The sequence below is a fragment of the Haliotis rufescens genome, unplaced genomic scaffold (assembly GCF_023055435.1).
Source record: "Haliotis rufescens isolate VD_foot unplaced genomic scaffold, xgHalRufe1.0.p SCAF_8, whole genome shotgun sequence".
Lineage (NCBI taxonomy): Eukaryota > Metazoa > Mollusca > Gastropoda > Lepetellida > Haliotidae > Haliotis > Haliotis rufescens.
Window position 1 is genome coordinate 25,670,035 of NW_025964372.1, and position 23,974 is coordinate 25,694,008.

General features: G+C 40.2%; 2 protein-coding genes across 2 annotated transcripts; one reads left to right on the forward strand and one right to left on the reverse strand.

Annotated features, from left to right (window-relative positions):
• The first annotated feature begins 2,857 nt into the window (after positions 1-2,857).
• LOC124118245 (exosome complex component RRP4-like) lies at positions 2,858-17,226 on the forward strand. The gene is made up of 9 exons (XM_048389589.1): positions 2,858-2,991; positions 5,237-5,338; positions 6,742-6,808; positions 6,980-7,048; positions 8,326-8,391; positions 9,870-9,938; positions 11,176-11,352; positions 12,366-12,494; positions 16,173-17,226. Exons 1-9 carry the CDS (start codon positions 2,870-2,872, stop codon positions 16,251-16,253), a joined length of 882 nt encoding a protein of 293 aa, XP_048245546.1. The 5' UTR covers positions 2,858-2,869; the 3' UTR covers positions 16,254-17,226.
• Positions 17,227-18,607: 1,381 nt separating this feature from the next.
• LOC124118243 (uncharacterized monothiol glutaredoxin F10D7.3-like) lies at positions 18,608-22,064 on the reverse strand. The gene is made up of 2 exons (XM_046480356.2): positions 21,759-22,064; positions 18,608-18,865 (listed from the first exon to the last, which is right to left on the reverse strand). Exons 1-2 carry the CDS (start codon positions 21,975-21,977, stop codon positions 18,755-18,757), a joined length of 330 nt encoding a protein of 109 aa, XP_046336312.2. The 5' UTR covers positions 21,978-22,064; the 3' UTR covers positions 18,608-18,754.
• Positions 22,065-23,974: the final 1,910 nt, after the last annotated feature.

Genomic DNA, 23,974 nt, shown 5'->3' on the forward strand with positions numbered 1-23,974 from the left:
AGGGAGGTAACTCTAAATAATTTCACGATACTACTTTCCTAAACCAAAAGTATCTAATATTTCGAATTATTATAAGGTCTAAACAGAAACAATTTCATATAGTGTGACACTTATATTGATTCTGACAAACTGGCATTTTAACCATGTACATTATGAAATAGGTTAAAACGACAGGCACCTCAACCAGATGATTTAATTATTTTAGACCCATATACATATTGGTCTCTTCCTATATGTATCGGCTCCCGGTGCCTGTGGTGAAATCTAGGCGCGAATGCAAAGAAATGGCGATGAAATGGGAAAACTTAATGCATGTGTACTGGAAGGCGTTATGACCGAGCTCTGGTTGGTTCAATGACTTTTGTTAAGTTTGTTTGTTGTTTAATATGGCATCAGCAATATTCCAATATATGACGTACGGTGGTCTTTAAATAATGCAGTTTGGACCAGACAACCCAGTGTTTGACATTATGAGCATTGATCTTCGCAGTTGGTATACGATGACATGCATCAACCAAGTCAACGATCACAGTATCCCGTTAGCATTTTGCGACAAGCATGTGTGTGAAGACCAATTCAAACTCGGGTGTCCACGGTGAGACTTTTGTTGAGACCTAAAGGTCACATATTGTACTAGTATTGTTGACCGCCTCCGTGGTCTAGCGGATAGAGCGTCTGCCAGGGAGAACGGAAGGTCGCTTGTTCGAGTCCCGGGCCGCGTCATACCAAAAGAAGTTAGAAGATGGTACTTGTTGTTACCCTGCCTGGCGCTCGGCATTAAAAGGTTAAAACAAGGAGTAGTCAGCTCATTCTTAGTATATTATTTCAGAATGCGGTGTCCATGCGGTATATGGTATGTTTGTTGGCTCGCACTATTATAACGACATTAGTTCGGACTAGCACACACACGCACACACACGCACACACGCACGCACACACACACACACACACACACACACACACACACGTGAATGCACGTTATTATTGAACGGAACGTTAAACCCCGAGTAGTTGGCTGTGATCTAAGGCAGATAGTGGACCCGTGTAGGGCTGGGACGAGTCCAAATTTACTACCCGGGTACCCACCACGCTATTTCCCGACCCAACCCGGATATCCGCTATGTGTCTCAAGACTTGGGTGTAAAATGTCCGATTGGGAACAGTTGGACCGCAGCCCTGGTAAAATGTACTTAGATACACGTATAAAACGATCTGGCCATGCATACACTGGAGATGACTGAAGTTTTATCTTTATTCAAACCCATAAAGGTCAGAAGGAATGGGTGCATAGTCAGAAAGAAATGCGAACATTAGTGACTTGTAACCTTAGAGTTTTAGATATGTTTTGTAATTAAACAATATATCACGTGACTAACCACGGGTCCGGGTAGTCCTGTGGGTACCCACAAATAACAGGTTCTGTGCTCTAAAGGGTTGGGGGGTCTAATGTGCCGCCCTGTCTCCACATGAAGGGAGAGGCTTTCACAACGTAGTCTAGAGAGATATTTTCTGATATTCCTGGATATAGTGGTTTGCAAGTAGCTTTCCGGAATAAGATCTTTTTTTAAAAGACGGTAGTTGCGTAACTTATTTCCATGCTGAGGATTCGATGTTTCGTTCCAGAGTTGTTCAAACCAAGTATATTCATCTATTATCTTGTGTTTTGTTCTGTATGAGAAATATCACATAATGAGTTGAGCCTGGCATGGATATCAGCTGATTTACTCCACTTTTTCTGAAGCTTATTTTCCGCCAGGATAGAAGTCTATGTGTTTTTTTTATCACACAATACATTCTCTCCTCTAAACAAAATTATTATCCGGATGCTGATTTCAGTGTGGAACAGAGGTGGCTGAACTTGCCTTTGTCATAATTTTGGCTTCATATGATACATATATTCCACACACATGGTGCGGGACGATGTTAGATCCTGTGTTAGTCATTTATCTATCGAACTTGACTGAGTTTGCATATGGCACGTTTTTTTTCAAAACTATACACTTGATTAGTATTAGATTTTTGCAAATATCCAGCAGTGTTTTGACGCAGAGTGTTTTCGGCATGACTTGAGAACCAGAGACAAGCAGGTCGAGTGGCATTGTTGAGTACTTGTCGGGATATTATTTTACTTACTGCTAGGGCTGGGAAGACTCTAAATTTACTACCCGGGTACCCATCCCTCTATTACCCGACCCTACCCGGGTACCCGCTGTAGGTCTCAAGAGATAGGTACAAAATGTCCGATTGGGAAACGTTTGACCGTACTCCTGTCAAAATGTATTTAAATACAGGTATAAAATGATTCCGTCATGCATACACTTTCTTTGACCGAAGTTTTATCTTTATGCAAACATACAAAACCAGAAGGAATGTGTGTATAGTCGGCAAGAAATGTGAATATTTGTCACTTATAGTGTAACCATAGAGTTCTAGATATTTTTTGCCATTAAACAATATAATCACCTGACTAACCATGGATCCGGGTAGTCCTGTGGGTACCCGGGTCCTACTCAGTACCCACCCGACCCGAGTACCCGAGTACCCGAGTACCCGAGTTACCCGTCCCAGCCCTACTTACTGCCACACTACCCAAATGACGAACAACCATTAAATTTAATTGGGTGAGAGTCGGTACTCTAAATAAATATACAGACTCCCTGATTCCAGTTACACACTTGCTGACCGAAGGATACAACTTCAGCAGTCACTTATTAGATTAAATGTAACCTGAGAAATATTTTGAATATATTACATCTCGGAGAGTACTTTCTTGACATACCAACAGACGCCTTTTACGTCACGCTTATCATGATTATCACATTATGACGAATATAGTATCTCTTATCAAGGGAGATAATAAGTTTTCAAAATGGCGACTGTTGATATTCGACTGGCAAGTGCACGTGTTCGACAGAAGACGGGTGACATCGAGGAGATCAACAATCTTGTCACGCCTGGAGATGTCATCACAACCGATACCGGATTCATGCGGTAGATGTCATTTATTTAAATTAATTCGTAAACATGGGAAACATGAAATTTAATACCGGTACAGTTATGATTGTCCAGTTTTCGATCAACGGGAATGTGATCTGTATCTGCTAAGTTATTGCACAGAATCCACTTCTGGGCACCGTTCCATAAAGTGATCTTAGCCCTGTGATTGTCGCAGAGAGTTACGACGGACTGGTTTTAGTGTGCAGATTGATGGAGAGCGCAAGGCTAGTAGCCTAGCGGACTTGGAGGGAGGGGGTATGTAATTTCGTACCCCTATGCAAAAAGCAATAAATTACGTTACATAAAAAAACTCTATGCAATAAGCAATAAATTTCGCTATATTAAATATAAATCTAGACTTAGATCTTTATAACAGAAAGACCTGACCTGAATCCTGCACCAAATTTAAGAGACCATCAACGTAACCGCATAGGGCGATAGGATATCTGATCAATCGGTTGACCGATGATAATGTTTAAAAAAACGCTGAGATGGAGATGTGTATTTAACTAGAACAACTTGTCAAGTGATAATAAATTGATGGGGCTGTATGTTATTTCAACAAGATAAATATGTAGGGTTCGTCCATAGACCGATGCTAAGCTTTAAATGGAAACAATACTCCACGTTCAGTCATCGAGCCGGGCCGTTTCAAGTAGCCAGCCTAATCACCAGATGCCAAATATCTGGCTATAGCAATCGGTTGGTCCAAAGTGCTTCGCTTATGGTTATTATTATTTTAAATATATACAGTACACTAAAAGCTGCAACTAAATTAACTCAATATTGGAATATATAATTTCTGTCTATCACCAGTTAGTTTACCTGAATTCTCTGAAGGGATGACATGAAGTTTTTTATTGTTCATAATATGATGTTGACCTATAGATTTCAGAATATTTTGGCTCGTCGAAGGAAAGGCCGATCCATATTTCAATACTTAAGACTTTGAGATAAATATGAACGTCACACAATTCATGAGAAATCACAATGAACATGTCTGTTTGAAAATGTAAGATGTTTTAAAACGAATGTAAAAATTGTAATAGGACCTTATATTACCCTATAAAGGTATACTTAGATATATTTCATAGGGTACAAATTTTCTTATTTTTAGGGTTACAAATTTTCCAGGAATACAGAATTTCTAGAGGTATCAATTCATTTGGGGTACGAAATGACCCCAACCTGGAGGGAGTATGTGAAGTCAGATAGCATTTGAAATTTGAATAATTCAATTTACTGTGAATCAGATTACGTTCAAAATTGTGTGTGTTTTTTTACTAGAATTATTCTATTGAGAGACAAAGTTGAAAAAGTATGTTCAGGATGTAGACGATCCATACCCATAGGGATTCGTGCCCACCGAAAACATCTAACTCGTACCTAAATTCCCTTCCGATTCGTACCTGATTAAGAACATTTATACTTTATTTACCTGACTCCTACACAAATCTGTAGGATCCGTACCCATTTATTTTCATATTTGTTGCATTTGTATTGAGCTTTTATTAAACAAGATGTCAGGGAAATTACACATGTAAGGTTTTCACATGATGCTTTTCAAACAAGAACATTAGCAAAGCTGTAGGGAAACATGAATAATAATTAATAATAAACTTTGTCTTGGTATTAATTACGAAATTTATGCGGGTGTGACATCAGTACTATTGACAAAGAAAAGCTATTTGCAATGTATTAGTAGGTTATTTTTAACTATTTTGACATGCTCAGTCTAAAACTCATGTAATTCCTTTGTGACCAGTGGTTGGTCGTAACGTTACCATATACATGATATACTTGGAGAAAGTGTTTTACACATAACCCCAATCTCAGGCTAGCAGCTATGTCAAATCTAGCACTTAGTGTTTTAGCCAAACATGTGCTTTCAGGGGTAGATTTAACAACAAATTTGTATGTAGCCAGCAGGGCTTGCTCCTTTTAAAAGTTACTGGCCCTTTTCCAAACTAACTTGCCTACATCTAAATGGTGGAGGTCACAAAGTGGCTGAACCTGAGGTTGCATAGCCACCTAGCAGGGTTCTGAAAATTCCTCACCCCTAAAACATGGAGAAGGGGTGACATTTTGACAAGCCATCTACTTTACGTTTCAGCAAGCCGTATGTAATTTTAACTGGCCACAGACCCATGGGCCAGCAGTTAAATCGACCCCTGGCTTTGAAATGTTATTTTTGTGATGAAAGAAGACTTGAAATATGTCGTTTTTTATTTTTTTTCAGTGGTCATGGGACTTATATGGAAGATGAGAAACTGCACTCCTCGGTGGCAGGGGTCGTGGAGCGTGTCAACAAGCTCATCTGTGTGAAGCCTCTCAAAACAAGGTAGGCACCAACAGTACACCTTCCCATGATGTCTGAGCCATAATGACTTTTTCCTTGCAAGCTGTTACTTCCTGGCTGTTAGTTTAAACACCGTGAGGGTCGTCTAAGGCACCGCGATTTGCATCCCTTGGACACGCCAAAAACCTATGATTGTGTGTTCGAATCCCGGTTCGCCCTGATTATGTTTCTAGGTTTGTCAGCACCATACCCGTGCTCGTGGGTTTCACCGAAGTGGTAAACATGGTAAACGTCTGAAACCTGCATCACTTCAGGCTTTCCTCCCACATTAAGCTGACACGCCGTGATATAACTGGAATACTGTTAAAAGTGGTGTTAAACCCAACTCACTCACTCACTAACACCGTGAAGATCAGGCTTAGAATTGGTAGGCAGCCTATGCTTGTTGTAAGAGGTGACGAGATGGATCGGCCTGTCAGGCTTGCTGACTTGGATGAATCATGTCTTCATAACCCATTTATGTGGATTGATGCACAGGATGTCAATCATTGGCTTGTCTGGTTCAGACTCAATTATTTACAACCTCTCTTCATATTGCTGGAATATTTTTGAGTGAGGTGTTAAGCAACAAACAAACTCTGACACAAACACAATGCATCTTTGTCTTCTGTTTCTCTAGTTTTCAACTTTTATCAGTTACCATGGTTTCATACAAATGACTTGAGTATTTAGCTATCAGGCACTAAGTCTAACTTCAGTCTAGTTCTGCATGAGAAGTGCTGTGAGATACTGAAAGATCTATCCTTACAGGTATGCTTGTCATTAGAGGTGACTAAATGGATCGAGTGGTCCATCTTCCCGAGGCAAAGGCAATAACTGACTGTAAAAGTTCCGTTTCCGCCCTTGCCGAACTAGGCTGGAATTTCCAGGTTCGATCGTAGCCCCGCCATTGGCTATTACAAGTTATATCCCTCCTACGTTCCTCCTATTGACCAGTCAGATTCCACCTCTCATATCGCTTGCATTTGTTTCAAACAAAATGGCCCAGTTAAGACATTCTGATCGATAATCAAATTCTCTATTGTAATAAAACGTGTCTTACCACACGAAATACATCAAATCACTTGAGCACCTTGATTGAAAACATGAAAAGATCTGCAAAATATCTGTCGACGACCAGTTGGCAGTACACATGCTTTGCAAATTCTGCAGTCGACTGAAACCAGAATTCCATGTTGTTTACAAACTGAATGTCTAGTTCATTATGCAATTTAGATTGGACTATGCATAGACTTGTTAGTCCAGCCAAAATGTAACTCCGGAATTCCTGCCTAGTTTGGCAAGAGTGGAAACTCACTCACTCAATGTTAAATCATGTCTTGTATGATGAGGGTTGGGTTACCATGGTTACATCATGTCATGTACGATCAACGTGTTTCCGTCAGGTACAATGGTGAGGTGGGGGATGTGGTGATTGGTCGGATCCTGGAAGTCTGTCAGCGCCGCTGGAAGGTGGAAACTCACTCACTCACTCAATGTTATCTCATGTCTTGTATGATGAGCGTTGGGTTACCATGGTTGCATCATGTCATGTACAATCAACGTGTTTCCGTCAGGTACAATGGTGAGGTGGGGGATGTGGTGATTGGTCGGATCCTGGAAGTCTGTCAGCGCCGCTGGAAGGTGGAAACTCACTCGAAGCTGGACTCTGTCCTCATGCTGTCCTCGGTCAACCTGCCGGGCGGAGAACTGGTACAGATATTAACACATTCATTTCGCAAAAAAAAATATTTTTTTCAATTGTTTATAGATTCTTTGTACCCTAAAAAAATTAAAAGTGGGTCACAAATCAAATCTAGAAAGTACTACTTATCTGTGTTTGAATGAAAACTTATTCACCACAAAATGTATGCACATAGTAGTTTAGAAGTGCAGGTTAAACTACGAAGAAAGTGTACATGTAAGTGCAGCCTTCATAGGATTTCAGTAGGTCATAGGATTCATAACAGGAAATAACAGTAAAATATTCATAAAAACATCCCAGATAAAGGATAATATACATATAAAGATCAATAACCAAGGGCCATAGTTAACTTTTTTTGACGGGGGGGGGGGGATATTTGTACAAGTATCACTTGTCCTCAACTTGATTCAGCACAGCACTGATAACTCTGACAAGTTTTAGATCAATATTCAAACAGTTGGAGGCAGTGAGGTGTCTGTGTAATGGAGGTTGAATGGATAGGTTCCATGGCCCGACAACACTACTAAATTCTTGTGAAGACAAGTAAAAATCTAATACTGGTCGTCCTTATTGACTAGAAGCATTTGAGGGCTATAATTCTGAACCACTTCTCAATGCTTCAATTTGACCCATGAAGATCTGGATAGAGAATAGATCTTGACTTTGTAACTATGTTTGTCTTAAGAGGCGACTAATGGGATCAGGTGGTCAGGCTCGCTGACTTGGTTGATGCATGTCATCATATCCCAATTGTGTAGATCGATGCTGATGATGTAAATCAATGGATTGTCTGGTCCAGATGTTTATTTACAGATCGCCATCACATAGCTGAAATATTGCTAAATGCAGCGTTAGACAACAAACAAACAATGCTTAAATTGGAACTGAATATAACTGACAGAAAATGTAAACATAGTGAACAGTTTTGTACAAGCAGAACAAGGGGCGGTCGGTAGCCTAGTGGTTAAAGCGTTTGCTCGTCACGCTGAAGACCTGGGTTCCATTCCCGACATTGGTACAATGTGTGAAGCCCATTTCTGGTGTCCCCCGCCGTGATATTGCTGGAATATTGCTAAAAGCGGCGTAAAACTATACTCACTCACTCACTCACTCAAGCAGGACTAGGTACAAACAATGAGGACTAGTGAAATAATGTTTACGGTAGTCCTCTGGACTAGTCTTTAAAACTGAATTTCTAAGGCTGCTCTGGGTTGAAAACTTGTAGTTTCTTGTTTCAAATTTCAAAGTTCAAGTGATTGCATTTTCACTGCCTGTTTGTTGACAGCGGCGGAGGTCGGAGGAGGACGAGAAGTTGATGAGACATTACCTGAAGGAAGGGGACCTCATCAGTGTATCCTTTGGACATACCTACATTCCTTATTTACCTGTAAACATCCGGGTTAGACTTGGTCTTCAGCAACCCATGCTTGTCCCCCGTGAACATCCGGGTTAGACATGGTCTTCAGCAACCCATGCTTGTCCCCCATGAAGATCTAGGTTAAACTTGGCCTTCAGCAATCCATGCTTGTCCCCCGTGAACATCCGGGTTAAACTTGGTCTTCAGCAACCCATGCTTGTCCGCCGTGAACATCCGGGTTAGACATGGTCTTCAGCAACCCATGCTTGTCCTCAATGAAGATCTAGGTTAAACTTGGCCTTCAGCAACCCATGCTTGTCCCTCGTGAACATCCAGGTTAGACGTGGTCTTCAGCAACCCATGCTTGTCCTCAATGAAGATCTAGGTTAAACTTGGCCTTCAGCAACCCATGCTTGTCCCCCGTGAACATCCGGGTTAGACATGGTCTTCAGCAACCCATGCTTGTCCCCCGTGAACATCCGGGTTAGACATGGTCTTCAGCAACCCATGCTTGTCCTCAATGAAGATCTAGGTTAAACTTGGCCTTCAGCAACCCATGCTTGTCCCTCGTGAACATCCAGGTTAGACGTGGTCTTCAGCAACCCATGCTTGTCCTCAATGAAGATCTAGGTTAAACTTGGCCTTCAGCAACCCATGCTTGTCCCCCGTGAACATCCGGGTTAGACATGGTCTTCAGCAACCCATGCTTGTCCCCCGTGAACATCCGGGTTAGACTTGGTCTTCAGCAACCCATGCTTGTCCGCCGTGAACATCCGGGTTAGACATGGTCTTCAGCAACCCATGCTTGTCCCCCGTGAACATCCAGGTTAGACGTGGTCTTCAGCAACCCATGCTTGTCCGCCGTGAACATCCGGGTTAGACATGGTCTTCAGCAACCCATGCTTGTCCCCCGTGAACATCCGGGTTAGACATGGTCTTCAGCAACCCATGCTTGTCCCCCGTGAACATCCAGGTTAGACGTGGTCTTCAGCAACCCATGCTTGTCCGCCATGAACATCCAGGTTAAACTTGGTCTTCAGCAACCCATGCTTGTCCCCCTGTGAAGATCCAAGTTAGACTTGGCAACCCATGCTTGTCGTAAGGGGCGACCAACAGGATCTGTTGGTCAGACTCACTGACTTGGTTGATGCATGTCATCATATCCCTATGGCATATATATCGGTGCTCATGTTGTCAATCTTTGCATTGTCAGGTCCAGTCTTAATTCTGGTTTGCGCTGATTACGTTTCTAGGTTTGTAAGCATGACATCCATGTTCGTGGGTTTCACCAAAGTAGTAAACATCTAAGACCTGCATCACCGCGGTTTTCCTAGAAGCAGTCATTTACTGAAATGCTGTTGAAAGCAGAGTTAACCCAAACTCATTCAGTCTTTCCACATTAAGCTAGCACAAAGTTCAATGGAAGTAGTCAGTTGATGGCGTAGTGTGTTATTTCTCCATGACTGAGTCAGGCAGAGGTGCAGAACGTGATGGGGGATGGCTGCCTATCTCTACACACAAGAAGTCTCAAGTATGGGAAGGTAAGTTGGGTCGTGGGGAAGTCGATGTCATCGTCACAGCACACACAATAACCTCGGAGCCATTATTACCGTATTCGAGGTAATAAGCGCCCAGTCGCTCTCAAAATTAGAAATAGGGGGCCTCTTATTAGAATATAATTTTTGTAAGAAAAAAAAATTAGTAAATTTCGTGGTTTATGCTGACAGCCTGAAATGATTAAAAAAAAAGTATTAACTTATTAAGATATATTTTCCAGAATTCAATTGCCCATAATTAAGGGCACATATAACACACGAGTGCGTATTATACACGAATAAATAAGTCTTGTGTACATTTATCAATCAGAAGGGGTGCTAATTGGGATTGTTCACTAGCCATATATTAGCAAATATCGCTGTGGGCGCTTATTACGTTGAATACAGTAATCTTTCCACAGGTTTACCTTCAGAAACCTGGTTATAACTTGTACCCATCATTATATCGTACATTATTTCAGATAGATGATTTTGCGTTGGTCAGTTGTATAATGGGTATTGGAAACATTTCTTTATTTTGTTTTCTCTTGTGAGGTTGAGAAAGTTGAGTCAGAAATTATGTTAGATGGAATTATATTATGTTTCCATGTATTGTTTGGTTTTGGGGTTGGGGGGGGGGGGGGCTGGGGCAGACCTTTTGAAAACCAAATGTAGTTTGTTGTAGACAGTAAAACGGACAGAGAGAGGATTTTGATATTTTACGCCCCTCCCTTTTAGAAGTGCTGGATCCGCCCTTATACCAGGTACCAAAAAGAAACCTGTGCAGTGTTAGAAACTAATAGTTTCAGTCCAATAGTCCTTATGAAAAACCATCAAAAATGGCAAATTTCTACTAGTCCTTATGATACCTTAACTATTGGGCAGTTTGGCAAGGACTACCGGACTAGTGCCAATTTCTATCGCTGCAATGTTAAATCTTCAGGATACTGGTACTGTCACTAATACTATTTACACTGAACTCTGTTAGTCAGAACTCTGTTAATCTGAAGACCTGGCAATTACAGACTTGAATGCTGCTATCAAAATAGCATTACTCCACCATTATTGGGCCTTAATGTGTTAATCAAAAAAAAAATTAATCCAAATGATTCCAGTTGGAACACTACCATCCATATTACCAGGGTGTCACTGTACACATTAATCATTTGAGCTGGGAACATTTGAATCTAATGAACGAGTAATCAGTTCACAAAGTGGTTGACATTGTGGCGTTTGGTGACAGTTAAGCCAGGGTACGCTGCTCCAAGTCTCCCCCTCACTTGTGAAGAGGAGGAAAACCCACTTCCACAACCTGCCATGCGGAGCTTCCATCATCCTCGGCAACAATGGCTTCATCTGGATCTCCCCCACTGCCAATGAGGACAGCGACGACACAGGCGGATACGAACAGAACCTAGAGGTGAATAAATCCCTTCACAATATATTGTTTAAGCGATACTTTCATTTATCGTTTTGGTTTACGGATATTTCACAAAATATCCAGGTCGGTAGGTTGAAAAAAAAATAATGTATCACATCCTCCCATGATTCTTCATCATGTTCATAACTTGTTGTGTTTTGAAGTTTTCAATATAAATTTTCAACACATTTTAATAAGAGTACGGTATTTCAACCAATTTAATTTTGATAGCTCCAGTAAATGCGCTTTTTGAATATTTACCTATTTCCAGACGGTAAAATAATAAACATAGCTTTTCATTTTTTTCACATTTCAATATTTTTGAGTCACTGGATTCGTATACCAATCTTAAAAAAGTTCATTACCATTAAATTCACCATGAGACATGTTATTGAGTTGTTCAAGAGCAGTGGTGTATTTCAGAGTTGTGAAATCTCCGCGGAAATGCGGAAAATTGCGGTTTTTTAAACAGTAGTCCTCGGAAAAAAATCATCTTCCGCATAAAAATATATATATTAAAAAAAACTATCTGAAAAATATTATCTAAAACTGGACAACCGTCGCAGATTGTCCTGTTTTCGATCAGAACTGTCAGCATCATAGGTTTGGACTTTTGCCATTGACTTATTACATTTCTTGCTGTGAATGTTGTCCAAACTGCACAGAATTGCTTAAAATGCTATCAAATGTTTAAAAAATTTCCCTAGACTTTTCCCCTTTTTTTTATGGGAAAACCTGCTCACATCCCTGTATTTGTGTGTCTCTTTCTTGGGTGTGTATTTTTGCCACTTTTAGCGTTATTCAAGGCTCAGTGTTTCTGTTTTGTTTTTGTTTTTCCGTTGCTCACAATTTGTCACTGTATTATCCAGCCCAGAATTGGTTAGATTCAGGCCTCCCTCACATGGCTGGACTATTGCTGAGTGTGGCTTAAGACTCAGCAAGACAGAAACACTTGGCTTATAATCTGCACCATATTTCAATGGCATTGTTGAGAATGTTCAACCTGTTTGCAGCCAGTTCCAAGAGCAGATCGCGAGGTGATAGCCCGACTCCGGAATTGTGTCCTGGCGCTTGCCGACCACCAGATGATGCTGTACGACACCAGCATTCTGTACGTGTACGAGGCCTCCGAGAACCATGCAGTAAGTTGAGAAAAGCCTGGATTAACAGATGGATTTGGTGGGTTCCACACTGTTGGGGTCTGTTACCAGGTTGTTACAGATTCTCAATATCATCCTATCGGCATAGACACATAGAATGGATGCTAAACATAACCATGGGGGCATAAGAAAAGGGTAACTTCTTTAAGTGGGGGTGGGTGGTTGGGTAGATTAGTGGTTAAAGCGTTCGCTTGTCACACTGAAGACTCGGGTTCGATTCCCGACATGGGTACAATGTGTGAAGCCCATTTCTGGTGTCCCCCGCCGTGATATTGCTGTAATATTGCTAAAAGCGGCTTAAAACCTCTCTCTCACTCACTCTTCAAGTGGGGTTTAGAAGCTGGGATGATGAACAAGGGAGATAACTCTATGGATATACAACTTCTTTATTACAATGAATGCGTCATATCACTTGCTTGTTAACGGTGTTAGTATCTACACCGAAATGTCAAATTCATTGTAATAGAGAAGTCGTATATCCATAGATCTATCTCCCTTGCTAAAACAATAGGTATTTTTGATCATTGAAGCTGATTCAATTGGGGGTGGTCGGGTAGCTTAGTGGTTTAAGCGTTCACTCGTCACGCCGAAGACCCGGGTTCGATTCCCGACATGGGTACAATGTGTGAAGCCCATTTTCTGCATGTCATCGTATCCCAAATGCATGGTTCGATGCTCATGTGGTCAATCACTGGATTGTCTGGTCTAGACTCGTTTATTTACAGACCGCTGTCTTATGGCTGGAATATTGCTGAGTGCGGCTTTAAACAACAAACAAACAAAACATGTTGAAAGGCTGGAGTGATTCCCTGTTTCCCTTCTCCATTGTATGCTGGGGCGGTCGGGTAGCCTAGTGGTTAAAGCATTTGCTTGTCATGCAGAAGACCTGGGTTCGATTCCCGACATGGGTACAATGTGTGAAGCCCATTTCTGGTGTCCCCCGCCGTGATATTGCTGGAATATTGCTAAAAGCGGCTTAAAACCATACTCTCTCACTCACTGATTCAAATGAACCATACACATCAGGCTGTAAACTTTCACAGACTGTGACTGTAAACCTTCTACTGCCTCATGGACAGCTTGGGTTGCATGATCCCCAGGGAGCTGAGAATGAAAATCAGGTGCACCCTGATCCATTTAGCGCTTTGAGCATGCTTGAGTTTGTGCGTGTTAGTATCATGATTAATACTCAGCTAAGATTTATTAGATACTCTTTTTCTATTAGAATTTTGGAAATTGTTACTTTTCATGGTTTCCATGACAAGTTGGACCTAAAAGGTCCTATCAATGAACATGATGAAAGGTTCGTTTCCAGAACATAACTCATGAACTATTTGTATTTTCACATTTATCAATTTAGTGGTCTACTTGTGACTTTTATGTTTTTTTAATATTTGTCTTTTATATTATTTCTAAATCCATCAAGATTCAGATTGTTCTGAGATAGTGGTTGTTTGTTTCAGATTGTTCTGAGATAGTGGTTGTTTGTTTCACATTGTTCTGAGATAGTGGTTGTTTGTTTCAGATTGTTCTGAGATAGTGGTTGTTTGTTTCAGATTGTTCTGAGATAGTGGTTGTTGGTTTCACATTGTCCTGAGATAGTGGTTGTTTGTTTCGCATTGTTCTGAGATAGTGGTTGTTTGTTTCAGATTGTTCTGAGATAGTGGTTGTTTGTTTCAGATTGTTCTGAGATAGTGGTTGTTTGTTTCAGATTGTTCTGAGATAGTGGTTGTTTGTTTCACATTGTTCTGAGATAGTGGTTGTTTGTTTCGCATTGTTCTGAGATAGTGGTTGTTTGTTTCAGATTGTTCTGAGATAGTGGTTGTTTGTTTCAGATTGTTCTGAGATAGTGGTTGTTTGTTTCAGATTGTTCTGAGATAGTGGTTGTTTGTTTCAGATTGTTCTGAGATAGTGGTTGTTTGTTTCACATTGTTCTGAGATAGTGGTTGTTTGTTTCAGATTGTTCTGAGATAGTGGGTGTTTGTTTCAGATTGTTCTGAGATAGTGGTTGTTGGTTTCACATTGTCCTGAGATAGTGGTTGTTTGTTTCGCATTGTTCTGAGATAGTGGTTGTTTGTTTCAGATTGTTCTGAGATAGTGGTTGTTTGTTTCAGATTGTTCTGAGATAGTGGTTGTTTGTTTCAGATTGTTCTGAGATAGTGGTTGTTTGTTTCACATTGTTCTGAGATAGTGGTTGTTCGTTTCGCATTGTTCTGAGATAGTGGTTGTTTGTTTCAGATTGTTCTGAGATAGTGGTTGTTTGTTTCAGATTGTTCTGAGATAGTGGTTGTTTGTTTCACATTGTTCTGAGATAGTGGTTGTTTGTTTCAGATTGTTCTGAGGTAGTGGTTGTTTGTTTCAGATTGTTCTGAGATAGTGGTTGTTTGTTTCAGATTGTTCTGAGATAGTGGTTGTTTGTTTCAGATTGTTCTGAGATAGTGGGTGTTTGTTTCAGATTGTTCTGAGAAAGTGGTTGTTTGTTTCAGATTGTTCTGAGATAGTGGTTGTTTGTTTCAGATTGTTCCGAGATAGTGGTTGTTTGTTTCAGATTGTTCCGAGATAGTGGTTGTTTGTTTCACATTGTTCTGAGATAGTGGTTGTTTGTTTCAGATGTTCTGAGATAGTGGGTGTTTGTTTCACATTGTTCTGAGATAGTGGTTGTTTGTTTCAGATGTTCTGAGATAGTGGGTGTTTGTTTCAGATTGTTCTGAGATAGTGGTTGTTTGTTTCAGATGTTCTGAGATAGTGGTTGTTTGTTTCAGATTGTTCTGAGATAGTGGTTGTTTGTTTCAGATTGTTCTGAGATAGTGGTTGTTTGTTTCAGATGTTCTGAGATAGTGGTTGTTTGTTTCAGATTGTTCTGAGATAGTGGGTGTTTGTTTCACATTGTTCTGAGATAGTGGTTGTTTGTTTCACATTGTTCTGAGATAGTGGTTGTTTGTTTCAGATTGTTCTAAGATAGTGGGTGTTTGTTTCAGATTGTTCTGAGATAGTGGGTGTTTGTTTCAGATTGTTCTGAGATAGTGGTTGTTTGTTTCAGATTGTTCTGAGATAGTGGGTGTTTGTTTCAGATTGTTCTGAGATAGTGGGTGTTTGTTTCAGATTGTTCTGAGATAGTGGGTGTTTGTTTCAGATTGTTCTGAGATAGTGGGTGTTTGTTTCAGATTGTTCTGAGATAGTGGTTGTTTGTTTCAGATTGTTCTGAGATAGTGGGTGTTTGTTTCAGATTGTTCTGAGATAGTGGTTGTTTGTTTCAGATTGTTCTGAGATAGTGGTTGTTTGTTTCACATTGTTCTGAGATAGTGGTTGTTTGTTTCAGATTGTTCTGAGATAGTGGGTGTTTGTTTCAGATTGTTCTGAGATAGTGGGTGTTTGTTTCAGATTGTTCTGAGATAGTGGTTGTTTGTTTCAGATTGTTCTGAGATAGTGGGTGTTTGTTTCAGATTGTTCTGAGATAGTGGGTGTTTGTTTCAGATTGTTCTGAGATAGTGGGTGTTTGTTTCAGATTGTTCTGAGATAGTGGGTGTTTGTTTCAGATTGTTCTGAGATAGTGGTTGTTTGTTTCAGATTGTTCTGAGATAGTGGGTGTTTGTTTCAGATTGTTCTGAGATAGTGGTTGTTTGTTTCAGATTGTTCTGAGATAGTGGTTGTTTGTTTCAGATAAGCGAAATGTTGAAGCCAGAAGTAACGGCAGAATTAATCGACCTGGTTCGTCAGAGGCTGGAAATGGAAGGGACCTAGATGTTCCTTCCTGGTGGATAGAAGCAAATACAAACGAGGCAAATCTCATTAAAGGCATATCTTGGTGCTTGCTAGGGCGACACAAAGATCTGAGGACATCACATTACAGGTCACAATAGAACGACCTTTCATCCGACCAATCAGAGTGTCGCTTACAAGCTCACGAAAGTGAAAGTCTGAATGTGTTTTCTAATCGTGCAACCTCAAAGGTTCACATAGGGTATTCCAAACGATTGTTACAGACTGAACGACTGATTCCTGATGCTAGACATCATGTATCGGTTGTTTCAGTGGGATAAACATTTGAAAATGAAGAGACTTTCCATAGCCCATTGAGATTCTCAGCCATCTATTAGACATTCCAGAAATTTTTGTTCAGTTTTCAAATTTGGAACCAAGAATCAGATTTTTTGTGTAGCAGTAGCAAGCAAGATTTGATTTTAATGAGACTGAAACGAAGCAAGAATCCTTCAAGACCCAGACTATCCGCTACAAGGCCAAGTGTCTGTGTGTAACTCCATGATGAACTTTGTGCAAAACCTACCATTGCCTGATACTGAAGCAATGTGCAGAGTGGAGGTCACAAGGACACGGGGCAGGTTGCATGAGACATATTGCCGATGTAATCTGAGCGCTCATTGGTCGGACAGCAGGCTTGTGTGTGTTCACAGAATACACACCTGTGAAGTATTGATTATTATGTTTAAAGTATGTGGAACTATTAGGCTGAAAAAAATAATATATCTTGGTTCTCAGGCACCACCCACATGATCATAAAGTCTGCCTCACGTTTTGTTTTTATTTTCATTTTAAGAAAACCAAAAGAATCCCTCAAGTCCAACGGTAGTTAAATACTGTATACTGTATGGCTGTATTCCATTATTTTACTCATCAAGGTATACATTAATGTAGGGAGGCCCTTTCCCAGGTTGATTGTACACAACTGTTTAGACCCGTGAAGATTCCGGGGTAGAATAGGTCTTCAGCAACCCATGCTTGCAGTAGAAGGCGACTATGCTTGTCGTAAAAGGCGACTAACGGGATCAGGTGGTCAGGCTCGCTGACTTGGTTAATGCATGTCATCGATCCCAATTGCGCGGATCGATGCTCATGATATTAATCACTGGATTGTCTGGTCCAGACTTGATTATTTACAGACCGCCGTCATATAGCTGGAATATTGCTGAGTGTGGCGTAAAACAACAAACCAACCAACCAACCAAAATCATTGGTCGGACAGCAGGCTTGTATGTGTTCACAGAATACACACCTGTGAAGAAGTGATTATTATGTTTAAAGTATGTGGAACTATTAGGCTGAAAAAAATAATATATCTTGGTTCTCAGGCACCACCCACATGATCATAAAGTCTGCCTCACGTTTTGTTTTTATTTTCATTTTAAGAAAACCAAAAGAATCCCTCAAGTCCAACGGTAGTTAAATACTGTATACTGTATTCCAGTATTTTACTTATCAAGGAATACATTTATGTAGGGAGGCCCTTTCCCAGGTTGATTGTACACAACTGTTTACTTGGGCTACATGCTAATTTGAAGCCTTACTATGAAAGGTAGACAAATTGTTGTGAGATGATTGATATCTCGTGTTGTATCATGTTTTGTGTATCAAAGTCAGATGATCAAGATACATAATTTAGATGTATATAAAAGCATTATTTACTGTAAATTGTGTGTTGTCATTTCATTATTTTTTTAAACAAATCTTTGGTGTCCACACCATGCAATGGCTGGAAAGGTGTCCCTTGTCTAGTCAGTAACATCCCAAAGACATTACTCAGTAACCATGGTAACACTCCTGTAGTTAGTCCAGGTAGAAATTGATTGATGCTGGTTGTCAGATGCAACATAATAGATCAGCAAGTCAGGTTCAGTGAGTTGGTTGATGGTGTAGCATTGTACCCACCACATTGGCGTTGACCGTTGCTCACAATATAAATCACGGGATTGTCTGGTTTATTTTTACTAGGATATTTACAGGCCAGCGACATATTCCTGGAATATTCCTGCGTTCAGCATTAAACAACAAACAAAGTAACATTCATCAGGAACTTCGTTAACCCAGGTGATTTCACTGTCCAGAGTTACCGGTATGTCCCTTTGTCAACCGCTTTGTCAACCGCAACCGCTGCGGACCTGATTATTATTTTTAGACTGCCCACACCATGCCCGTGCTCATGGGTTTCACCAAAGTGGTAACATGACAACCTGTGTCACTTCAGGCTTTCCTCCCACATTAAACAGACACACCTTGAAATAACAGGAATACAGTTGATAATGCATTAAACCCATTATGGTGAGTCGTTGGTGACTCTAAGTTACTACAGATGCATTACAAAGGTTTCGGTAATATTTATTACATGTGAAACAATGCTACTAAAATGATTTAATATGTACAAGATCCTTTTTCAAATGCAGATATGAAGGAAATTATTTGCCTGTGGAAGTCATTTTGGCTTAGTTATGATGTATTGTTGTTACACATCACACCGCACCAGCCTCCTTCAGTAGATTTTTCAACCTCCCAGATTCATGAAAGCGTGTGATTTCTTTGAAGCCACCAACATATTTTCCATTCACAAATAGTTGGGGGACCTGAAAGGTAACAAAAAAATGTCATCAACATTTACAATAGATGCCAATACAGTCGTGCCTCGCTTATATGGACACTTGCGTCATTTCACAATTCGTCCGTATAAACGAATTTCCGTATAACTGAAACCAGCTTCTTACTGGAAGAGTTACTTCCCTTCAATAATGCAACTCATGACAGATGACAGAACAAACAGATACATCCACTCAATCTTTATTCATACACGTTTCAAAAAGTCTGTCATGGAAGTTTGAACTTTACCACATTTTGAGGTTTGAATTTTAAACAATAATGTGTCACTTGGTTAATTGACTTCTCATGAATCAAAGGATCACCACCAGCAGAAGTGTATTGTCCGGATAAGTGAGACAATTTTGTGTGCATTTCAGTGTTTTGTGTATGAAAATGACCGTCCGGTTCCCGAAACTGAATTTCCGTATATACGGGTAAATTTATATAGTAATTATTTCGTTTTGAATGAAAATCGTCCGGGAACCGAGGTTTCCGGATATCTGAAGTATAAGCGGGGCACGACTGTAGTAGGATGCCGAGACACCAAGACAAGGATGTCGAGACACCAAGACAAGGATGCCTAGACACCAAGACAAGGATGTCGAGACACCAAGACAAGGATGCCGAGACACCAAGACAAGGATGCCGAGACACCAAGACAAGGATGCCTAGACACCAAGACAAGGATGCCATGACACCAAGACAAGGATGCCTAGACACCAAGACAAGGATGCCTAGACACCAAGACAAGGATGCCATGACACCAAGATAAGGATGCCTAGACACCAAGACAAGGATGCCTAGACACCAAGACAAGGATGCCAAGACACCAAGACAAGGATGCCAAGACACCAAGACAAGGATGCCGAGACACCAAGACAAGGATGCCTAGACACCAAGACAAGGATGCCTAGACACCAAGACAAGGATGCCATGACACCAAGACAAGGATGCCGAGACACCAAGATAAGGATGCCGAGACACCAAGACAAGGATGCCAAGACACCAAGACAAGGATGCCAAGACACCAAGACAAGGATGCCGAGACACCAAGACAAGGATATCGAGACACCAAGACAAGGATATCGAGACACCAAGACAAGGATACCTAGACACCAAGACAAGGATGCCGAGACACCAAGACAAGGATGCCGAGACACCAAGACAAGGATGCAGACACCAAGACAAGGATGTCGAGACACCAAGACAAGGATGCCAAGACACCAAGACAAGGATGCCAAGACACCAAGACAAGGATGCCTAGACACTAAGACAAAGATGCCGCCAAATTCCGCTTTTATTCCATTCCTTCATGTTTTTCAGCTCAACTTCAATCATCCAGGGTAATATATATACTACTGTGATTAGATACCCTGAATCGATTAGCCACCATAGCTTTGGTTCGATTTGGTGTGACCGTGTCATCTCCATATCTCTAGGTTAAACAGGTTAAAACAGAAATTTAATCGTTGAGTTTTAAATGAACATGAATGCATCTTCTGAACGTGATATCCACTGGTGGCGCTATGATCAAGCCCAAAATTCCAGCCGAGTTTGGCAAGGGTGGGAACTAGACTTTAGGAGTCGGTTAACTCCCTTGCCTAAAAAAAAAATATGTTTTTCTGAGTACTAAGATGGGGGTTGGGAATCCTGCTACTACTATTCTCCTAGTTGTTTGTGTGATCTTATGCAAAAGACAGTTTGATACTGGTGACACTAAGTCTTGTTTCAACCCTGAAATAACAGTGCAATTTAATGGGACAACTGTCTCTACCATCCTTGCATTGAAACTGGACACTGAGTTACAGTGGTAAATGGGTGCAGGGTGTGTGTCATAATCATGATAATAGATTATATGATACATAGAATGAAGATGCGATACACTTGACACGAGGCACTGTCGTTATCAGCTGATGGATGTCAAATACAACTTTAAGCCTTATATTGACATATACATCAATCATAACAAAACAATCTTTTTAAACTTCAATCCTATTGCCAAATGGCTTGGTATTAAAAATTGAGTTCAAAATGTGTCCAGGGCCCACTTGCACAAAGCGATCTTAGCGCTAAGACTATGTAAGCCTATGTTAAAGTATGGGAGTTACGATCATCTTAGCGCTAAGATCGCTTTGTGCAAGTGGGCCCTGGACACATTTTGAACTCAATTTTTAATACCAAGCCATTTGGCAATAGGATTGAAGTTTAAAAAGATTGTTGTGTTAGTTGGTATTCACCGTGTGATAAATAAAAATAAGTGTTTCTTGAGCGTCACTTTTGTTTTCAAAATAAAAAATTAATAATTTCTTCCTTGCCCCTCACATTTGAGACAAAATGTGCCTGAGAAACACTTACTATCTCTTATGCAGCCTTGGTACCCAATATAATGAACATGCAACACCAATGAGAGCCCAGTTACGTGGCATTTCGGTGCCACATTGCAGTATGCTAGAAATGTTGGAAATGTTTATCTGGTATGAGGATGTCAATATTTCAATGTTGAAATTATTTTTCGTGTTTTTTCTTGCTAAGAGGGACAAATCAATAAAATATTTAGGAATAAATTTTGGTGGATGTATATGGTAATGTGAAAATCGATTCCAGTTGAATTTACTGGTACAAGCTGTGTACACTGATATAATTTAAGCGTTCTTAAATTGGATGCCAAGACAAATTAGGTGGAGAGCCAGATGTGGGCTTAGGCAACCTCATCAATCGATGGTTGATTAGACGATTAGCGTATCAATGACGTACAACAACGGGTACGTACGTACTGTAACATACTGTCCGTGTTCACGCCACTCTCCAGTTTCAGCGACTTTTTAGGAAACTGCATTTAAAAATGTTTTATGATATAGCATATTTAATAAGGGATATGCTTACCGCTCTGCTGTCAGTCAGACATAGTATCTGGAAGTAGTTTTCTATCTGGTTGCAGTCTTGACGTTTTTCAATCTCCACAACTTCGTATGTTTGAGGTGGCATTTTGTATCCTTCTAAAACCGCTTTCACCGTCTTAGAATCGGGGCAGTATGTCTTTGAAAACAGTAGCACCTTTCTTTGTGCTAATTTGGCATCAACAAACGGCTCTGCCCCTGCCATTCTACTGTTTCAGACTTCAAATTGAACTGTGCACGTGAATATGTTTACATTGGCAACTCCTTGTTGTCATTGAAATTATTACCTCCGATGTAGAGAGTTCAGAGAGTTGTCTCCCTTCTCACCACGCTCTTTCCCAACGCGCTGCACCCTTCATTGACATTGGGAATTTATGTATCTCTGCGAGGTGCAAACAATGTTTTTCTAAAAAGGATGTTAAATATGTTTAATACTTATATTAGTAATAAAATCCCAATCCTGTGTATTTCATTTCTAATCAATAAAAAATAACAATCAAAATTGTAAAAATAATTTATTGCCATGTGCCTTGTTTCACATACGATAACTGGTTAAAATAGCACCACAGATTCTCAATAATCATACATGAACACAAAACCAAACTAAATGTGTGTCTCCATTTCAAAACAAATACAACGGAACAGTGCTGTTAATTGATATTTCATAGCCATGTTGCAGGGAAGCAAGCAAGCAAGCACCAATAATTGCATGCAAGAGAATTAGCTAAAAAACTACAAACACTAACTGCTACTAGAACAACTAACTAAGAATAATGAAGAACACTTTGGCAAAAGGACAGCTCAGGTAACAATAAAACATAATGAGTTTACCTTTAAATTAATATGCAAGTAATTGTACATGTTTCATATCACTGAGAACAAAAGTATTTCTTCCTATCAGTATCACCCGTAGGTATTTGTTTTTAAGATATGACACGATCAAAGGTGGCTAAGACCGAAAACCTTTGATTTTCTAGACAAAATCAAACCATGATTGAGTATGTGACCAGAGATCTCTTAGAAAATCTGCATAACTGAGTAAAAAAATTGCTCTTTTTTTTTTAAATTTGTATAAAATTATGAATTTTCATGTAAGACTAAGTTCTACATTTTGTTTATAAATAATTCTAATTCACAGTCAAATGGACACTTCTTATAACTTTTATAAAATTCTTGAAATTAAATTTTCCTTTTTTGTTGCTTGCCTAAATGGTCCTTTTCTTAGGGACTGGTAATTTATGAGACTTTGAGACAGTGGGATTGGTCTGGACTGTCGTATATATATATGTGGATGTACTTCCTGAAGACTTGCAAAAATAGAACTGTATCAATTCTGAATGCTGTCACCTACCCCCTACCCCCCATAGAGTACAAACACACATCACAAACACATACCTTACCTAATCTCACCGGCTTATTCCCATCATAAACCGGTACTACCAGTCCCTAACCTGGTTTATTATCACTACTACCAGCACACAGCCTCACAGGCAGCTTGGGTTGTGTACTCCCCAGGGAGCTGAGAATGAAAATCGAGTGCTCACTGATCTATTGACCTGGGTAATAATAGTGTAGTGCTGTGAGCATCCACTTGGTGAATGGAATCTGGTGCATTATAAATGCGCCCCGCTCTAATAAGCGCCCACGACGATATTTGCTAATATATTGGCTAGTGAACAATCCCTATTAGCACCCTTCCGATTGATCAATGTACACAAGACTTATTTGATTGTGTATTATATGCACTCGTGTGTTATATGCACCCTTAATTACGGGCAATTAAATTCTGGAAAAAAACATGTGTCGTGTATGATATGCACAGACTTTTCTTTTGTATCATTTCAGGCTGTCAGCATAAACCACGAAATTTACGATCTTTCAACTTTCACCTAAATTATATTTTACTAAGAGCAGGGTATGAAACTCCCAAAAATTTCAGCCAGACCACAGGACTGGCTAGCTGAAATACTTGCCAGCCCTGACCAAAACCTGCCTGCCCACTATAATCATATGTTTCTCAGGATAAGCTAACGGGGTTTCTTTTTGGTTACATTTTCTCATTCATCTTTACATGTGAATTAATGCTTATCATCGGGAAATATTTTGAATATTTTCACATATGAAATATAACCCGACCGTCGGGCAGGGGGATTTGAAAATCTGGCAGCCCGAGTTGAAATCAACCCGTCTCGGACGGTCGGG

Excerpts from the sequence above, each read along its gene's own strand:
- LOC124118245 (XM_048389589.1), top strand. The coding sequence starts at position 2,870 with ATGGCGACTGTTGATATTCGACTGGCAAGTGCACGTGTTCGACAGAAG. Across the intron at positions 6,809-6,979 it reads TCTGTCAGCGCCGCTGGAAG|GTGGAAACTCACTCGAAGCT; the intron begins GTGGAAACTCAC and ends CGCCGCTGGAAG. Across the intron at positions 12,495-16,172 it reads AGGCCTCCGAGAACCATGCA|ATAAGCGAAATGTTGAAGCC; the intron begins GTAAGTTGAGAA and ends TGTTTGTTTCAG.
- LOC124118243 (XM_046480356.2), bottom strand. The coding sequence starts at position 21,977 with ATGGCAGGGGCAGAGCCGTTTGTTGATGCCAAATTAGCACAAAGAAAG. Across the intron at positions 18,866-21,758 it reads GTCTGACTGACAGCAGAGCG|GTCCCCCAACTATTTGTGAA; the intron begins GTAAGCATATCC and ends GTTACCTTTCAG.